General features: G+C 58.8%; 1 protein-coding gene across 3 annotated transcripts; it reads right to left on the reverse strand.

Moving 5' to 3' along the window:
• Positions 1 to 795: 795 nt before the first annotated feature.
• Positions 796 to 15972, reverse strand: AGAP2 (ArfGAP with GTPase domain, ankyrin repeat and PH domain 2; the record flags this gene model as incomplete). Of its 3 annotated transcripts, XM_082665785.1 has the most annotated exons (19): positions 796 to 1096; positions 1276 to 1531; positions 1660 to 1882; positions 1999 to 2089; positions 2191 to 2339; positions 2573 to 2632; positions 3550 to 3678; positions 4393 to 4512; positions 4696 to 4858; positions 5296 to 5400; positions 5484 to 5570; positions 5732 to 5890; positions 6320 to 6429; positions 6759 to 6893; positions 7935 to 8082; positions 8230 to 8315; positions 8502 to 8589; positions 9235 to 9293; positions 10967 to 12149. In XM_082665785.1, the coding sequence occupies 19 exons, from the start codon at positions 12132 to 12134 to the stop codon at positions 854 to 856; spliced, it is 3579 nt and encodes a 1192-aa protein (XP_082521911.1). In that variant the 3' UTR covers positions 796 to 853. The 3 variants fall into 3 exon arrangements, with proteins under 3 accessions (XP_082521911.1, XP_082521913.1, XP_082521912.1); XM_082665787.1 differs by lacking the exons at positions 2573 to 2632; positions 10967 to 12149 and adding an exon at positions 15813 to 15972; XM_082665786.1 differs by lacking the exon at positions 2573 to 2632 and having other exon boundaries at positions 10967 to 12134.
• Positions 15973 to 15995: the final 23 nt, after the last annotated feature.

Raw genomic sequence — 15995 nt, forward strand, 5'->3', positions numbered from 1 at the left:
CCCTTGGCTTCCCCTACCCTGAAACGCCCTCCCCAAGCCCTGCCCGCCCCCGCCCCCTTGTTGGGGAACAAAGCAATAAATTACAAGGCCCCTCCCAAGTCCCCCTTAGCCCGCTCCTGCTCCATCCCTTCTCCCTCCCGAGATGGTAGTGAGGAGGGACCCAGGCTTTAGGCTCCCCCGACCCTCTAGCTTCCATCCATGGGTGGATGTGGGGGGAACGTCCTGATTTCCACTCCTCATGGTCCCTTTCACGGAAAGGGTTGGGGACCCCCTACCCCCATGGGCAGCAGGGGTCCTGCCCCTCGCTGCCCTTCCCCCTTCACTGGGCAGTGAGATTAGCATAGAAAGGGTAGGGTCCCCCTTATTGGCCTCAAGTCCCAGGGCTAGCCCTCCCACTTACTAACACCTCCCTGTGGCGTGACGTCGCCCCAGGAGCCAGCCTGGGTAAGTGCTCGCGCGCCGTGGGATTGTCGAGCACAGGCAGGACTGGGTCTTTTCCCCCACCCCTAGGGGGCGCGAGCGGGCACATCCAAACGGCCAGGAGCAGGGACCGCGACGGGGGCGTCCCCTGCCGCCAACACCCAGAGGGTAGACCCAGAGCAATCCGAGGGTGCAAACAGTGGAGAGGGGGCGTGTCAAGATGGGGTCTCCATGCCTCGTTGGGGAGAGGGAGGTGAGTTTGTGTCTTCTGGGAGGCGTGGGGGCTGTGCCCTCTTGGGGGGGGGGGTAAGAAGTGCTCCCATGGGACGGGGTGCGGATTGGAGAGGTGAGTGGGTGCATCTGTCCAGCGGTCCACCCAGTGTGGTCGTGCCCGGCCCGTGGTGGGGTAGGGGGTGTCTCTCCGGCGGCGCAACTATACCAGCGCGACGGGGGCGTCGGCTCGGCCCACGCTGGCGGCGCTGCTCCGGCGACGGGGGCTGGGCGTGGCGGTAATGCTGGGGGTGGTGGCCGCGCTGGGGGTGGTGGCTGTGCTGCCGCCCTCACCCGGGCAGCCGTGCTGGAGGAGGATGTCGGCGCACAGCTGGCTGCCAGCCTGGCGGGCGTAGAACAGCGCCGTGCGGCCCTGCGCGTCGCGGGCGGACACGTCGGCGCCGTACTAAGGGGCGGAGACGGCCGCGTTACGGAGCGTCCCCGGGGCCAATCCCCGCCCGCCGGCTCCCCGGGATCGCCGGGCCCACTTCCAGGGTCCCTTTGGGGCCCTCGGGCTCTCCCGCGCCTGGCTGTTTGCCAGACGGAGCCCTCAGAGACCCCTTTACCATCTCCCCGCTCACGTACCCATAGCAGCAGTTGCGTGATGACGACGTGGGCGAGTTCGGCCGCCAGGTGAAGTGGAGAGCGAAGCTGCGGGTCCTCTGGGCTGGTGTCGAGCGGCCCGTGTCGCGCATGGGCCAGAAGCAGGAGAACGGCGGCCACGTCCTGGGCCTGCACCGCGGCCCACAGCTGGCAGCCCAGCGGCTCCTCGGAAGTGCCCAGCGGCGCCAGGAACAGCAGCTGCTCGTACTTGGCGCGAATCCATGACTCACGCTCCTCCCTGCAGGACCAGGGATCAACGGGAAGGGCTCTAGGGACCCCGCGCCCAGGACCTCTGCTCCCTACCCAGGGGACCCTCTCGGGAGCCGCACACCCTAAGTCTCCCCTACCCCTCTCCTGCACGCGTACCGCGAAGAGTCCCGCGTGGGTTTGGCACGGCCCCGCGTGTCACTCTCCCACACGCGATTGGCCATGTCGTTGCCAATGGCTGTCAGCACCAGGGTCAGCTCCCGCGGCCAGTCGTCCAAGTCGAGCGAGCGAACGCGGGACAGGTGTGTGCCCAGGTTCCGGTGAATGCCAGAACACTCGATGCAGATGAGAGCGCCCAAGTTCAAGCTGGCCCACGTGGGGTCTGGGGACGGAATGCAGGGGTCAGCTCCTGGCCGAGCAGCACGGGAACCCCAGCATTCATCAATTCCAGCGAACCACACTCCCTCCCGCGTCCCTCCACTGCTCCCTTGCGCTCACTGGGGGCCCCGCAGTCCACGCAGATAGAGTTCCCCTTGGCGTTCCGGATCGCCTGGATGGCCACGGCTTCGCTTTGGCTATCTGTGCGCAGCTGCAGGAAGGGTTGGGGTTAGTACTGACTCTCCCTCTGAGCCCTTATCCGGACTCCTCAGACACTCACCTCTGCTCTCCGCCCGACCCCCGACCCATTACCTTGACCTTGCTGCTCTCACAGCATTGCAGACTGGCTAGAATCTGACTTTCGATGGCCTGAACCCAGGCGTCCCGCTCCTCAAAACTGGCTGCCTCAAAGTGCCACGTCTGACCAGTGCTGGACACGATCAGGAACTCGAAGTTTTCCTCTGGGTGGGGGGATGGGATGGGGTCATGAGGGACAGAATTCCAACAGGAGCTGCCTTCCCCAAACCCTCTTCCTCCCTGATATCCATCCCAAGCCCCTGGGAGTGGGGCAGAGTCACTGGGGAAGCAGAGGGTGGGGGAGAGCAGGAAGCCCGAGCACATGCAGGGGAAGGCAGGAGCACCCCCGCCCCTCTGCACCCCAGCTGAGCGCCCCACCCAGCTCCCCGCTTGTTACCTGCTTTATAAATATTTCTTAAACTACCAAAGGATTTTAGTTTCCACATTTTGCGCTTGGCTGGTTTCCCGAAGCGAAGGAGATAGAGACAGAATGAAGAGCAGAAGAGAGAAAGAGACGAAGAAAGAAGAAAAAGAGGCAGATGGAGAGATGGAGAGAGAGATAGTGACAGACAGTTCCAGAGACAAAGCAGGACAGACAGATGGGGAGAGAAAGCAGAACTAAAGTCAGTGGCCCCGGAGCAGAGTAGAGCGGAAGCCAAGAGCCATGAGAGTAGGCAGATCTGGAACCCGGGTCTGAGCACCCGGCAGAGAGCAGGGGCGGTGGGGACTGGTTATCATGACCGGTGGGGAGCCGGGTCTCTGGGAGGGGAAGGGATGGCCAGCATCTGAGTGAACACGGGGGAAAGGGGACAGGAGTTCACAGGCCTGGGGTGAGGGGTCCCTGGGGTTCAGGGGGAGTCTCAAGGATCTGGGGGGAGTCGCTAGGGGCAGGAATGGGAATCATTGTAGTCAAAGGCTGTTGGGGGAGCTTGGCAATCACAGGATGTTATTGAGAACAGGAGCTGGGTGGTCAGAGCCCAGGAGCTGAGGAGTCGTGGGGGACATAGAGGTCAGGGGCTGAGTCCCTGGGGGTTGTGGGGCCTTCTGGGCGCAGGGGCTGGGGTGACAAGCAGAGTTGAGGGCAGCAACAGGAATGAGAGGGTCATTAGGAGGGGGGGCAGGAGCTGCAGACATGGGGGGTCACTGAGAACGGGCTGGGGACTATTGGGGTAAAAGGCATTGGCTGGGGAATGGGAGGAAGGACAGGGGCTGAGGGGCATCCATCCATTTTTCACTAAATAATGTGCAGAGTGGTAATCATAGTCAAGCACTCAGCTCAGGCACTTTTCCTCCTCCTGCAGGAGTGAGGTCAGGGATCTGGAGTTTAGGGGTGAGGGTGCAGGGTGGGAGTAGAACTGTCCGCCAGGGCCTCACCTTCAGCCTGCCCAGCCGAGCCTTCAGTTTTAGACGGTGTTGTCAACTTTTTCCTCCTCTGCTTCTTCACCATGGGAGAAGGAGGGGGTTCCCGACTCAGGGGGCTCAGGTCTCCAGATGGGGTACAGTCTTAGGGAGGGGGACACAGCTGCCTCAGCTGCCCCCTCCATAGATTTCCTGATTTCTCCATAGCCTGTCTCCCCTGAACTAGATTTGGCATTTTAGGGTCCCCCTCCTCACCAACCCTCTCTAGGAGGTCCCCCTTGGTCATTCCTGGGGAGGAGGGCAGATGAGTGGTTTAGAGTCAGACCTGTACTCAGATCCTGGCTCTGCCACTTACTGGCCTTGACACCTTGAGCAAGTCACTTAATCTTCTGAGCCTCAGTTTCTTCATCCCTAAAATGGGGATAATAATCTTGACCCGACAAAGTTGTTGTGAGGACCATTTGTTACGATGTTACTCGCTATTTTTAAAAAATACGTATTTCCAAACATTCCAAATATTGATGGCCGGCTATATGCTGCACAATGTCCTCAGTATAAGCCTCAAAGCAACTGTCTGAGGTAGAAACTATTATCTCCCTCTTACAGATGAGGAAACTGAGGTGTGGAGAGGTCAAGTAACTTGCCCAAGTGGCAAGCCAGGATTCAAGTTCAAGTTCAGGCAGCTTAGCTCTAGAAGCCAGTTGTGTTAGCCATTATGCTAAACATGCCTGGGCACCCAGTTGATGCTCAAGGTGTCCACTCACGCATTCAGCCTCCAAGCTCCCACCCCAATTTCACTTCCCACTGCATCCCATCTGGATCTGGAAGACAGTGCAAGGAGGGTGAGTCCTCACTGACCGGTGCTGAGCGCTCGGGCCAAATTCCGGTCTGGCTTCAGCAGGTGCTTAGATGTCTGGTCTGGTGGTGGCTGCAGGGAACTGGGGCTGGGGCTCGGGCTTGGGGTAGGAGTGGTGGCTTCTGTCAGAAGGGGAAGAAGATAAATCCTCAGTGAGCTACTCAGTCTCTGGGCCCCACTCCTTACATGGTCCCTCTTCATCACCCACCTTCCCACTTAACCAATCCCACTCCCTTCTTCCCTACTACCCCTCCTTTTCCTAGCCCTGGCCCCTCTCCTGCCCCTTTGTCATCAGCCCCACTCACCAGGGCCTTCCCCCATCTGGACAGTGCTCATGTCCTTCACCAGCCCATTGATGCTGGCTGAGGGGCCAAAAGCAGAGATGGCCCGTGGCGGCCGCTTGCCGGGGACTTTGACTGTTGTTCGTAGCAAGTCCATCTCCTTGCCATGGGTACTGTGGATGTAATCCTGCAGCAGTATAGGGGTTGAGAGTATAGGGAAGGTTGGGGTCCTCAGTGGTGCTGGGAAGCAGCCAATAATATCGGCTAGAGAAGGGCTGGAGAGGGGGCTCTAGGAGCGGACTGGGTTGGGATGAGCTCTAGGGGATGAGCTCAACAGACCGGGCCCAGCACTGTCTCCTCCAGAAAGCATCCCCGAATGGCAGGCCAGGTGGAGGTCCTTCCTCCATTTTCTCCCACTGGACTGCAAGTCCTAGGGAGATGTATTCACATTTCCATCTCCTGCATGGGCATATGGTAGGTGCCTAACAGATGTTTGCTAAACTGAAAAGAATAGGACTAGTGCTTCCGAGAACCAATGTTGGTGTTTGTCAGAGGCACAGACTAGGAGACCTAGAAGTGCATCCAAGGCCAGCCGGTGTGGCCCAGCCAGTCTCTAGCACTTACATTAATGCTGGGATGGTAGAGTAGGAAGCCATTACTGGACAGGGTCACATATTTCTTCTTCCATTCTTTGTTCAAGGAGTTGCCACTTCGCTTTAGTAGGAAGCTCTGGAGAACGGAAAGAGGCATATGGGAGAAAACCAGTTAAGAGCACCTACCCCCAGCCTGCCCCCGGTCCCTGGGCCACCCACCTGTTTGATGGGGATGGCTCGCCCACTCCCCGTTGTCTCTCCCCGACTGTCCAAGCTCCGCTTCTCAGAGTCACTGCCCCGACGATTCTGGAATGGTTACTGGCATCAGTTAGAGGGTGGATAGAGGGATATGCTGACGGAAGGACAGGGAAGACAGATGAAGAAGGGCCCAACAGAGAGGTCTAGGGATGAGGGAAGATGGGCAGGTAACAGAGGACAGGATGATAGGAGGTTACAATGTCCAATACCGCAAAAAGGCTGGTCCTGCGCTTGGCTGCCCGGTGCAGGGACCCTGGGGTGCTTAATCCAGCCACGGCAGCTGCCTCAGCTCGGAGCTCCCGGTGACCAACATTGGGTGAGGATGGGAGGGAAGAAGAGTAATCGCTAGTGTGGCCCCCGTTACTAGCCTGCAGGCAGATGGAGGGGTCAGAACAGTTGAGATGCCCCCCCCCCACCAAGCTACAGTTACATCTAGTTCTGAGGAATTTGAGATATTCCTTCATCTCATCACCATTTATTTGTATTATCATTAATAATAAAACTCCTCACTAGCATTGCCACAGTGCTTTAGATTTTGCAGAGGCTGACTTCACAAGTATCATGCCATACAACGTTCCTGACAACCTTGGGACGTTTAGGTGAGTTGCTCAAGGACGCTGCAAAGGGTGTTTCAAGCCCGGTTGATTTCCAGTCCAACGCACTTTCTACAAATGGTATCACTGCCATTTCCATCTGCCCCCCGCAACCTCCTTGGGTTCTCTGTACCTGTCCTTGGATCACCAGCCCTTCCTCTGATTCCTACCGGCCCCTCTGTGGACCCTGAAACCCCAACTCACCTGCCCAGCTACAGGAGTGGAAGCAGCTGAGTGGCTTGGGGAGCTGGGCAGGGACTTGCAGGCAGCCAGAAGCTGTTGCTGTTTGCGCAAGGTCACCACCTTCTGGGCCACTGAGGGGAGGGGGAGGAGGAGGAATGAGCGGGGCAGACACCCAAGACCACCCTTCGTTGCCCAGCTTTGAGAACTCCCCAGGAGATAACATAGGTCCCAACTTCCTTGTCACTGTGGCCTTCATGCCACCTGTAGCCTAGCCAGCTCCTCCTGTCCAGAAGGACCTGTGGCTATGAAGCAAACCTTCTCTGACCTCCCTGGTCCCTCCTCCCTCCTATGCAGGTTAATTTCCTGTCACTCACAGAGAGAGGCCTGGATGTGTGACCTCCAAGAATATCCTAGTCCCCAGCTCCCTGATTCCCACATATGTGGGGATCGCCACACTCACCCTCTTGGAAGACTCGGTCCACGTTGAGCCCATAGGTCGCACAAGTCTCATAGTAGCTGCAGCGCTTCATGTCGGCACACAGAGCCCTGGCACGAGCATCGCCCACAACCCGAGGGGAGGAAGCACTGATCCGGTCTAAGGGGACAAGAAAGGGGGAGGACTGGATGAGGGGGGCCCATCCCCACTCTGCTGCTTTCCTTTCTCTTGGGCTCTAGTCCTAGACTGGGACCACTAGGACAGGGTATGAGAGAATATCCCTCCTATGACCCAGGGCGATGGGAGCATATAAGCCTTTTGTGAATGCCGAGCCCAGCTCACATGCCCCGCTGCAGCATGAGTAGGGTGGGTTAGCCCTGTGTGAGTGTCTTCAAAGAATACTCCAGAGGTGAACGGAACGTCCTGATAAGGTCTGAAATGGCCGAGACTCATGAGTGACAGTCACCCAGCCTTGCAAATTCAATGAACCCTGAGCTGAGTGGGAGGACACCTGGCATATGAACCAGGAAGAGGTTGAATGTCCACGGATAACAGGTGGACTGTTCATCTGCAGCAAGAAAGCAGGAGGCAAGCGACAGGTGGAAGCAGCCACCTGCAAGATAGGCATCCAGACAGAAAGTCCTGCCGGCTTCATACAGGTGGGTACCGGAGAAGCTTTTCCTGGCTCGGCTGGAAAAGACGGCCTGGTGGCCCTCTCTGTGTTTTCTCCATCATTTCATTTGTGTCTTCTCTTTGTTTTTAGATAAGTTCCTTTGAAAAGTGTCAGCCTGACCCAGCTGTAGCAAGGGGAAGATGCAGAAGGCTTTCTAGCCACACTAGGGCCTGAGGTTTTCACTGTATTTACCATGGTGGTGGCATCAGGAAATGGCAGCGTGAGAAACACAAGGTAGGTGACATCTCAGAGGAATGAGGACTGCCACTGTAGCTGTCCCTTCCATCCTGGAGAGTCCTCTTTTCTCTCTCAGACCTTGGTAAGTTTATGCTTGCTTTAATGACTCTCTTATTTGGGAGATCAGGCTCCTTCCAGAGGGTTACTGAAGTTATTTGGAGACGAGGCTCCTTCCAGAGGGTTACTGGAGTCCAAGTAGCCGTGTCCACACATTACCAAGCTCTCACCTATGTTGGGTGATACCCAGTAGGAACTCCCCTGAAAGCAGCACTTCCCCAGCCCCTCCTTACCTTGTGTCCCCACCAATGCCAGGGCCAGGCCTCCTCGTCCCTCCCCCCGAAGGGAGCTCAGCTGCCCATGAAGACGGCTCACGGCCTGGAAACTGTTCTCATCCTCCAGGCTGAAGACGAAGATCACAGCATCTGCCCAGCCTGAGAACTTGCGGAGCGTGAGGGAGCAAACGGATGGTCAGACAGGTCCACTCCTCTGGATGCTATTCCCAAGGAGACCTGGGAAACCAGAGCCCTCTCCTTTGGCTAGTGCTGACCCCAGCCCACCTGCCTACCCCATCATCTCATCCCTCACCTTGGTATCAGGTGCCCCAGCTTCCTCTCGGATCAACACCAGATGAGTCTGTCCATCCACTAACATTTCTTTCTTGTGCTGCTCACCTGTCCAGAAGAGTTGGATGTGGTAGGAGGTCAGAGGTCACAGTCACCAAACCTCCCCATTCTCCGTGTACTTTAGCTATTCTGGCCTCATTCTTCCCTCTGGTCTCCATACCTGCATAGTCATTGATCACACTGCCTGGATCCCTGACCCCAATCCTTAGCTTACTATGGCTCCTGAGAACTCACTCTCTGTCTTCTCCAGCACCTGGTATGAACCGGTCAGGAATCGGTGGATGAGCGATGACTTCCCACTCCTGGCATCACCCAGCACACCCTGAGGACAAGGTTGTAGAACAGAGATTTCAGGAATTAAGAGGAAGGAGGATAATTGAGTCTGAACACTCCAGAGAACTCAAAGGGACTGGCAGTGTTAAATCATCCAAGCAGGGTCCTACAGGGCCTGGCTGACAGTCAGTCAGGAGACAGCATTTGGGGGGATCAGGCCATGCATGTATAAGAAATGATCTCAAGCTGGAAGTGTACAACAAGCTGAAGAATGTCAACAACTCAGTACCTTTTTTTTTTTTTTCTTTTTTTGGTGTTGTGTTGTTTAGGAAACATACTAGATGCATGTCTGGTGGGGGGCATGTCACACCTCTGGGCACTAGTTGGAAAATTTTACCCAATTCTAGGCAACAGAACATGAAGGGCTAGAGGGGAGATGTCAGAAATAAGAAGCCTGGAAGAGGACCATGGACAAGCAGGAAGAAGGGAGACTATAGAAGAAAAGGTTGTGCGGATGTATCAAGTCCTAGGAAGGTGCCATGAAGGTAGAATCTCAGGAGAACTGGAAAACTATTCCCCATTCTCACAGAGAGGGAAGGGAAGAGGTGAAGAAGAGAGAGTTGAGAGTTTAGTGGCGGGCGGGGTTGGGGGGGGAGGTCAATCTTCATACAGACAAGGGGACTGGGTTACCTACCAGGCGCAGTTCAGGAATGGAGCGGCTCAAAGTCCATTCCTGGCTATTGACCACAGCTTCTGTAACGGAAAAGTTGTAAGAGGGGATGCTCCGGGCCAAGGAGGGCTCCCAAACCTCAGCTAGCCCTCCTCCTTTTGTAGCTGCCCAGCCTGGACTGGAGAGCTCTGTGGAAAGGCTAGGTTTGAGAGTGGTCCCCAGTCCTCCCATCCTAGCCACTCTCCCCACAGCTGTTGCTGCCGCTCAGTGGTTGCTTAGCAACGGAGCCAGCAAGACAAAAATACTTCGGTTGGCATCTCCCTTTAAGCACATCCCCAAACGTAGGTCCCTGCTCCAGACCGAGGGACCAAGGCTCTGACCGTGGCGGGTTCTTCCCTCGGGAAGGAGAAAAGGTGTCCTCTCCACCGGCCTGAGAGATTCTCAGGGCAGATCTCAGGAAGAGGGGCTGGGACATAGAAGGGAGTGGGTCGTCCTCAATCTCCATTTCACAGGACAGAAACTGAGGTGAGGATATCCTTCCCCCTTTTCAAGGTCAACGGCACGGTGGCCCTGACCCCTCCCCACAGCCCAAGAAATGGAGCTTGGATTTTTTCTATACCTCCCTCTCCCATACCCTTCCCACAAGCACCCTCCAAGAGAACGGTGGGGAAGGGCTCCACTCCCTGGCCGAGAGAAGCCACAGGCCTGGGGAGGGATGGGGGGCACGGGGGAGGGAAGGATGCTCCTTCCGCCCGCCGGGTCCAGCCCCCGCGCCTGACACTAGCCGGACGTTCCCGGGGCGCCGCAGCTGCGGCGGGAACTCTGGGATCCGGAGCCATCTGCTCCCACCCGCACCAGAGCCAAACCCCGGGGGCCGCCCGCGCTCTCGGACCCGCCTCCTCTCCCGGGAGTGTGAGCTGAACCAAGACGCCCTCGCCTCTCTCTTCTAGAAAATAAATAAATAAAGACACCCCCCTCCCCGCAAAAAGACACTACTTTCTCCGCACCCTCTCCCAAGTCTCCAGGGGTAAGAATTGCCTTTGCAGCAGTTCCACCCCCCTGAGTCACTCCTGGTCGGTCCCCTGCGGGTTTCAATGCTGCTAGGGGGCCGGGGTGGGCGGTGGGGGAAGTGAGGCTTCCTATCAGCCCCTCTCCCTTCACATTCAAGTATTCAGCATGTTCCAGCCCCCACGTACTCCCGTACTGCCCAATCGGCCTTCACTGCCTGGAAAGAAACCCACTGCCTCCCTGCTGCCTCACTAGCCTGCTCTCAGCCCAGGAAAAGACCTGTCCCTGGCGAGGAGCTGCCTGCAAGGTCACGCTCATGCCACCTACCCCAAGTGCTCAGGAGAAACTGAGGCTTCCTCATCCCTTTCACCTTCAGTGTTCCTCTGGGTAAGGCAAAGCCCAGTTTCCATCTCCCAGAGTTCAGCTGAGGCTGGAAGTGGGGTCTGGGGCTTCTCTGGGAGCAATTTCCTACAGCCACGCTGACCAAGGGCATTATTTTCCCAGAAAGCTCTGAGGCTTTCTGAGTCCCTCTGAAATCAAGTCTTCTCTCATGTCTCGCAATGCCTACTCACCCCTCTCCAGGACCTCTCATCCTTTGCCCCAGTCCTTGGCAGAGAATTGAGCCTGGTTCATCCACCCACCCAAGAAAGAAGCTTCTCTAAGTCAGTCCTGCACACCGCTCCCCCACCCCAAGCTGAGCATTTCAGGTGCCCTCCCCTCGCTGTTCTCAGGCCCTGGTCCTACTCACTAGGGGAAGCGCGGAGCTCTGCACCCAGCAGCTCCCTAGACCCGCTGCCAGAAGACAGGACCGGGGGTCCGGGAGGAGGTCCGGAGCCAGGAGGGCCCCCTGTGCTCTTGGTAAAGATGCCGCTGATAAACTTGAGCATCTTGCGATCTCGAGTGGATGCTCGGCCCCCCTCCCGGCCCCGTTTCAGCCCGGGAGCTGGAGGCTCCAGAGTGATTGGAGGTGCAGGCCCAGTGGGCAGCGCGGAGGCGGCGGTGACAGCAGCGGCTGGAGCCAGGGTTGCTGGGACGGTTAGTGGAGGAGGAGAGCCAGCAGGCGGTCCCGGGTGCAAGTCACTGTTGTCCAAGGTCTTACTCTTGCCTTTCCGAGGGGACAACTTCCCGCGGGCTCCGGGCCCAGCCCCGACCCCACCTGCGGTCGTGGCTGCCGCTCCCCCTCCCCCGGCGGCGGCGGTGACAGCAGCAGCAGCGGCAGAAGCTCCAGTCCCGGTGCTGCTCTTTGACCCCTTGACCCTGGGCTTGCCCTCGCTTTCGGGCCATGACAGGCGGCTACCGGTGCCCTTGCCCCCGCCGGCTTTGGCGCCACTGGTGGTCACGGTCTTGCAAGGCTTGGGAGCCGGCGGAGGAGGCGCCACCTTGAGCCTCCGGCTGCCGGTGCCGGGGTGCGGGGAGGAAGAACCGGGGACGCCGCCGCCCGCCCGGCCTTCGGGTTCCGGACCTCCCCAGCTCGGGCTGCTGAGCAGGGGGCGCCGGGAGGAGGTGGGGGCGCCCCCGGGCTTAGGGTCGGGACTCAACCCCCCGGAGAGTGGGGGCCCGGGAGGGGCGGCCCAGAGGGAGAGGCGGCGGCCGGGAGCCGGGGAGACGGGGCGGGCCGGACTGGCCGGAGCCGGGGACAGGGCGGGGGGCTCGGTGCCCCCGGCGCCCGCGCTGCTCGTGCTGATCCACAGCGCATCCTGCCGGTGGAAGAGACGCTCGTGCCGCTTCTTGCCCGGCTCCTCCGCGCCTCGGGGGCTACCAGGATCCCTGGTCTCGGTACCTCTGGTCCCCGGGGCACCAGCTGCGGCCGCAGACGGAGAAGGCGGCGGCGGAGGCACCGACTCGAGCTTGACCAGGGTCAGCGAGATGAGGTAGGTCGTTGTCCGGCGCTGAAGCGCGCCCGCGCCCCGGCTCATGGGGCCCCGAGACCCCCGAGCTGGGGAGGGGAGGGGACTCCCCCGGACTGCCTCAGGGGGGCCCGGCCATGGGGCCGCCCTGATCGCTGCCCCCAGCCCCCGGACCCCGCTGAGCCCCCGGCCCGGCTCCGCTGTCGCCGCCGCCGCCGCCGCCTCCGCTTGCGCCCCCCTCCCATCACACGGGGCGCCCCCTCCCCATGCTCCCCGCCCTGCCCCCCCACCCCTTTGGAGCCCCGGGACCTTGGTGCTGCTCCAGGGAGGCGCGCCGGACCCCGCACCCCGGCCTGGGTGGCGGCGCTGAGATGGGCGGGGGAGGGCGGGGAGGACTGTAGAGGGGCAAAGAGGGGAGAGGGAGGAAAAGGGGGCAGAAAAGAGGAACCCGAGGCTAGGGAGAAGAACCGGTGCGGGGGAGGCGGCGGGGATGGGGACTCAAGGGGCAGAGGCCGCGGATGGGGGGTCGGAGAGGGGGTCTTAAGGAGGGTGGGAAGCTAATGGGGCTGGTCGTGCGGGGGATTCGCAGGGGCGCGGGGAGGATGCTGGGGATGGAGATACAGGCGCCGGCGGGGGAGGAAGGAGGGAAGCCGGAGGGGGTGGGCACCCACGGGTCTGGGGTCTAGGAGAGGAGGGGCGTGAGATCCGGGCGCAGGGTCTGGGGGGCTCGCCGGGGCTCGGCTTGGTCCGGATGCGCGCTGTGTCCGGGCGCTCCCCTCACAGTGAGGAGGAGGCGGCCCCCGGCCCCCCTCCCCACTCTATCTCCCCCCGCACCTTCTCTCCCCCAGCACGGCTGTCTGCGAAGGCGGTGCAAAATCCAGGACTGGATTTCCCTCCCAAATCCTGGGCTGGATTTCCTGGAACTTGGACTCACCTACTCCAACACTCCAGCACCCTCCCTTAGCACACCCCGGTCAGGGAGCGCTACTGTTGGGTATGACATTTAGGCGCGAGAGTAAAGATCGGTGTATGGGTGGACAATCCTCGGAGAAAACGGAGCAAATGCGGGTTCACTGCCAACTCTGGGGAAGCTGATGTGGGAAAGTGGGGAGCCCTGAAATCCCTTTCCCAGGACCCCTTGTTTCCCCCAGGTACTTGCACGAGTCCCCTTCCCCATGACCAGCCCCCTCGCCCACCCCCACCCTCCATACGCGGTGCATTGACTGGGCCGTAGTTGAGCCTAACTGTCCCAAAGTGAACTTGGAAAGTGTTCCCTGGGGATGGGGACAAACATGGAACTTAGCAGGGTGGGTGGAAGGAGGGGGTGCCTCAGGAGGGGAAAGATCTGAGGAGTCGAGGAACACAGGCCGAAAAGTGAGTCAAAAGACTCGAGCTCGGGGTGGAAGGAGAAGGAATACGTCTACAGACTGACACCACCCCCCATACCAAAATTCATCCGGTCTCCATAGCAACCGTAGCTCCAAGAGTGCCTCCGAAACAGCGGGGATAAGCAGAGAGGAGGATCGGTGTGCGTGGTGGGCGGGGGCGCCCGCCAGGGGATTCGGGGTTAATGGAGGCGCCACCTTCACACCTGGCTACCCACGTGTGGGGTATTTAGCGCCCCGAATATAAAGACCGCCCTCAGTTGAGGCAGAGGGTACAGGCCTCTTCTGGGTTTCCATTCAATCTCCTGAGGTTTTCGGGGTGGGGCTTTTTTAGAAGGTTAAAGAGGAGACAGACAGCAAGAATGGAAAACGTCTGCTCTGTGTCCTCCACCCCTTTAGGGACCTTGGAGTTGAAGGCTTACTGTCCTCCAGCCCAGGGAGAAGGTTGAAGTGGGTAGGCCGATGGGGGACAGAGGCTGAGACCAGCAGTTGTGGGGTGGGCGTCGAGGGAGGCCTCCTCTCAGCCTTGGAGACCCCTCCCTGGGACTCGGGGAGTCTCAGCGCTCCCCTAATTTGGCGTCCCACCCTCCTGACGCAGTGGAGACTATAATAAGTGCTGCCGTGGGCGGCTCTCGGAGGCTGGAGCCAGCGGCATGCTCGGCCTGGTAGGGGGTAAGGTAGGGGGGCAGTACCAGGATGCTGGGTGCCCTTTCCCTCCGCGGACCTGTCCCGAGGTCAGCACCGCCCCCCAGAGCCCCCCTCCCACCGCAGCATCAGGATGACACCATCCCCAGAACAGAAGACCCTTCAGCAGCCTTTTCTGAAAGAGAAGGTGAAGATTTGCTGATTCTGGCTTAATTCTCCTTCCTTCCTTTGGTGGCCTCAGTTTTCCTTTAAGTTCAATGGGAACAGAATACTGACTCTTAGAGTGGAACAAAAATCACTTATGAAGAGTGGTCTTCTCAAAGAGTTCAGCCTCCACCCCTCCTCACTCCCTCCTCTCCAGAGCTAAACTGAGTTCCTCTACCTGACTAAACCTCTTTCCTCCCCCACCCTTTTCTTTTCCTACTGGGGTGGAGCTTGGAGTTCCTCCCTAGGAGGCCCCATGGGGCCACTCCCCGCTAGGTCTGCCTTTCCAACAGCTGTAGGGAAGGTATCAGCTATAGTTCTTGGCAAATGGTGGGGGACAGGAGGTGAGAGGGGCACTACTGGAAGAAAGGAAATGGGAAGGAAATCAGACTGTTCCCTTAGGAACCTGAACCAAACTGGTTCTTCCCCAAGTTATGCTCTGACGGCCTCTACTATCAGAGGGGTCTGGCAGGAGGTATCCTTGATGGAAAGAACAGTATCTTGCCCATCCCCCCACCCCAACCCCCAGGTAAGCAGCTAAGAATGGAGAGGCTGGAAGAGACCAGGATATGATGGAGGATGTGCTTCTCCCAGACACCTTTCATGAGCAAAGCAGCCGGCTTTTATTGGCTCTTTGCAGCTTCGGGGCAAATTAGATGACATCAGACCAGAGGTGACCTCCAGTTCCACCAGTTCCTTAGTGGTGGGGCCTTGTGGATAGAGAGAAGCTGTTCCTGCCAGGGCCCCACCACAGGATTGAAGGCTGGGGTGGGCAGGAGGATGTGGCGGATGGTGTTGCCATAGCAGCACTTCCTCCCTGTGTTGTCATCACTTGCTCTAATGGCACTAAGGACGAAGGGCGGAAGGTGTGGGGGGGGCAGACAGGAACGTGAGCACGGGGAGGAGAGGGGACCGAGGAGAGTCCTGGGAACTTCTTTGCACTTCGGCTGTGCAGAGCATGCTATGTGAGCGTTAGTGTATGTCTGGGAGCCTGAGATACTCTGCGTGGTGTATTTCAATCTGTTGTGGTGTGTGTGTGCGTGTGTGTGTGCGTGTGTGTGTGTGTGTGTGTGTGTGTGTGTTCTCTCTACAGCTGGAGAACAAGAGGTCACTGATCCTTCATGGGTCCTGGGAATGACCACATTATCCAGTCCCAGAACCTCCTGCCCCAAACTGCTTCCTGCCCCGGACTCCCCAGGCAGGGTCCAAGTCTACCATGGGTCTGTCACGGCCTGTCTTCCCCATGCTCACCCACTTCTCCATTGTCAAGTTCAGCTCAGCAGTGACCTGTATTCTGATCCCCTGGGAGAAGGATCAGAGTTGGGGAAAGAGGAAGAATGATACCTCCCATGTCTTTTTCCATTCTTTCCAAATATATTCTTCCCCCAGAGTCCCAGCTCCACCTTGGGGACTAGAAAGTGGCTGATTGGGAAGTGCTGTATGATCCAGCAAGCCCTTATATGCCCCTGCTGGTCCCCAATACACCCAAGATGGGAGCTAATCCTTCTCTTACCTCGTATGCGGTCCACTGAGGTCTGAATGCTGTCCCGAAGTTCAGGGTCGCTCACCCTCTCTGCCAGCTTCCTGAGGCAGCTTAGAGCCTGCCTGGTCACCTCATGTCGTCTGACTTCTGCTCTCACTGCAGCTACAGCCAACTGCCTCTGGGCATTCATGTTGCCCAGATCTGTCTTGCTGG

This window comes from Grampus griseus, assembly GCF_964374135.1.
Source record: "Grampus griseus genome assembly, chromosome: 11".
NCBI classification, from domain to species: Eukaryota; Metazoa; Chordata; class Mammalia; order Artiodactyla; family Delphinidae; genus Grampus; species Grampus griseus.